Raw genomic sequence first — 2,500 nt, forward strand, 5'->3', positions numbered from 1 at the left:
AGACTTGTGCCTCAAGACTCGAGACTGACTTGGGACTCGAGCAAAGTTGACTTGGTCACATGTCTGGTTAAAGAGGATTATTTCTGATTTGGTTTCATTACGTTCTAGAAAATTCTGTGACATCCAATACATTATTAATTAAGGTAATTAATATGAATGGCTGTTAGTGTCATTAGGTTTTATAGGCAGATAAAACTGAGTGTCAGCAGCATTTCAACACTGAAAACAAGTTAATATGTGAAAGCATGTGGGCCCAGAGTCGAGCCCTGAGGGACGCCACAGGTAATGAACATGTGACTGACAACTGTGTGTGTGTGTGTGTGTGTGTGTGTGTGTGTGTGTGTGTGTGTGTGTGTGTGTGTGTGTGTCCTGACCTCTTGGTGTTGTTCCTGGGTTTGCTCAGTGCAGGTGTTTTGGGCAGGTGCAGCGGCTCCTTCAGCGCCCCCTTCAGGTGGGTCATCCTCTCCTGGATCACCTCCCGGATGTTCTTAATCCACTCCTGCTTCGCCTCCATACTGGACGCCTTATAACACGTTAATAACATGATGCTTAGCATTAATTAACAGTCATCTTCTACATTATACAACATTATAATGTATTATGTGATAACTAACAATACATTACGGGCATACCAGCATGTAGGAAATGAAAGTGTTTCAGTAACACATTTACTTTAAGGACTAATTACAAACATGTTAGTGTAAAAAGATAGATTCAAGTTCAGAACCGACCGTAAAAACAGTTTAAAGTGTTTTAACACTAATAGAATTTACCTTAAAAACTGATTAAAGTGTTTTAAAACTAATAGAATTTACCTTAAAAACTGATTAAAGTGTTTTAAAACGAATAGAATTTACCTTAAAAACTGATTAAAGTGTTTTAAAACGAATAGAATTTACCTTAAAAACTGTTTAAAGTGTTTTAAAACGAATAGAATTTACCTTAAAAACTGTTTAAAGTGTTTTAAAACGAATAGAATTTACCTTAAAAACTGATTAAAGTGTTTTAAAACGAATAGAATTTACCTTAAAAACTGTTTAAAGTGTTTTAAAACGAATAGAATTTACCTTAAAAACTGTTTAAAGTGTTATAAAACTAATAGAATTTACCTTAAAAACTGATTAAAGTGTTTTAAAACTAATAGAATTTACCTTAAAAACTGATTAAAGTGTTTTAAAACTAATAGAATTTACCTTAAAAACTGTTTAAAGTGTTTTAAAACGAATAGAATTTACCTTAAAAACTGTTTAAAGTGTTTTAAAACGAATAGAATTTACCTTAAAAACTGATTAAAGTGTTTTAAAACTAATAGAATTTACCTTAAAAACTGTTTAAAGTGTTTTAAAACTAATAGAATTTACCTTAAAAACTGATTAAAGTGTTTTAAAACTAATAGAATTTACCTTAAAAACTGATTAAAGTGTTTTAAAACTAATAGAATTTACCTTAAAAACGGATTAAAGTGTTTTAAATGGAACAGAACCGACTTTAAAAACCAAATAAAGCGTCTCTGGTGTGACAGATCTTCACCTTCAGCACAGTCTTGTTATCGGACGACGGCGTTCTTCCGGCCCAAAGAGCAAATTTACAAGGATCGCCCTCAATGTGCTCAGTCACACCCAACTCTGATGTCTGGAGGGAAGGAAGGAGGGGAGGAGGGAAGGAAGGAGGGGAGGAAGGAAGGAAGGAAGGAAGGAAGGAAGGAGGGAAGGAAGGAAGGAAGGAAGGAAGGAAGGAGGGAAGGAAGAAAGAAAGAAAGAATCAGTCGTCGTTTGTTTCCATGAGATCACATTTATTATTAACTGATAAAAAGTTTAATAACTGTTATCAGAAATGTGAGTCAATGAGAGCTGAACATCTGTTTGATTAAAACACACAATAACAACACACACACACACACACACACACACACACACACAGATAGTGTGTGATGGCAGGACATGAAAGCAGTGTGACAGTGAGGTGAACTCTGTACCGGACTGATACACACCTGCTGCTGTGATACAGCTCCAACACACACACACACACACACACACACACACACACACCCCCTCACCAGCAGTTTGTTCTTGTACTGGTACTTGGTCCGGCCGGCGGAGTCTTTGATCTCCTTGCTGAACACGAGGCAGAGCTCGAACAGGAAGAGGTGTCGCTCTCGCCCCTTCCTGATCAGAGAGCGAGGGTCCCACACCTGGAAACTGTCCTGCAGGAGCAGCTCCCCCTGCACCGCCAGGTTCTCCTCAAACCCTGAGGGGGGGGGGGGGGGGAGCGAGGAGGAGGGGAGAGAGAGAGAGAGAGAGAGAGAGAGGAGTAATGCATCTTGTCCACCAGGAGTCGCTTTTTCCAGCGTTGGTTTCTTTGTTGAGTTTGTTTCCAGCAGCAGCGTCTCATGCAGCATCTCTGCCCTTCATCATGCAGCCAGGTGTTTGTGAAGGTCAACAATTTGAATAAATAAACTTTAAGAGTGAAGATTAAAATCACATTTGTAGATACTTTTGCC

The 2,500-nt window shown here is 38.5% G+C and overlaps 1 protein-coding gene across 1 annotated transcript in view; it reads right to left on the minus strand.

Annotated features, from left to right (window-relative positions):
• LOC139915452 (kalirin) overlaps positions 1 to 2,500 on the minus strand; it is a 102,681-nt gene that overhangs the window by 41,750 nt on the left and 58,431 nt on the right. The window contains 3 exon segments of the mRNA XM_078282312.1: positions 375 to 523; positions 1,531 to 1,632; positions 2,057 to 2,247. Coding sequence (XP_078138438.1) covers positions 375 to 523; positions 1,531 to 1,632; positions 2,057 to 2,247 — 442 coding nt within the window.

The sequence above is a fragment of the Centroberyx gerrardi genome, unplaced genomic scaffold (genome assembly GCF_048128805.1).
Source record: "Centroberyx gerrardi isolate f3 unplaced genomic scaffold, fCenGer3.hap1.cur.20231027 Scaffold_70, whole genome shotgun sequence".
NCBI classification, from domain to species: Eukaryota; Metazoa; Chordata; class Actinopteri; order Beryciformes; family Berycidae; genus Centroberyx; species Centroberyx gerrardi.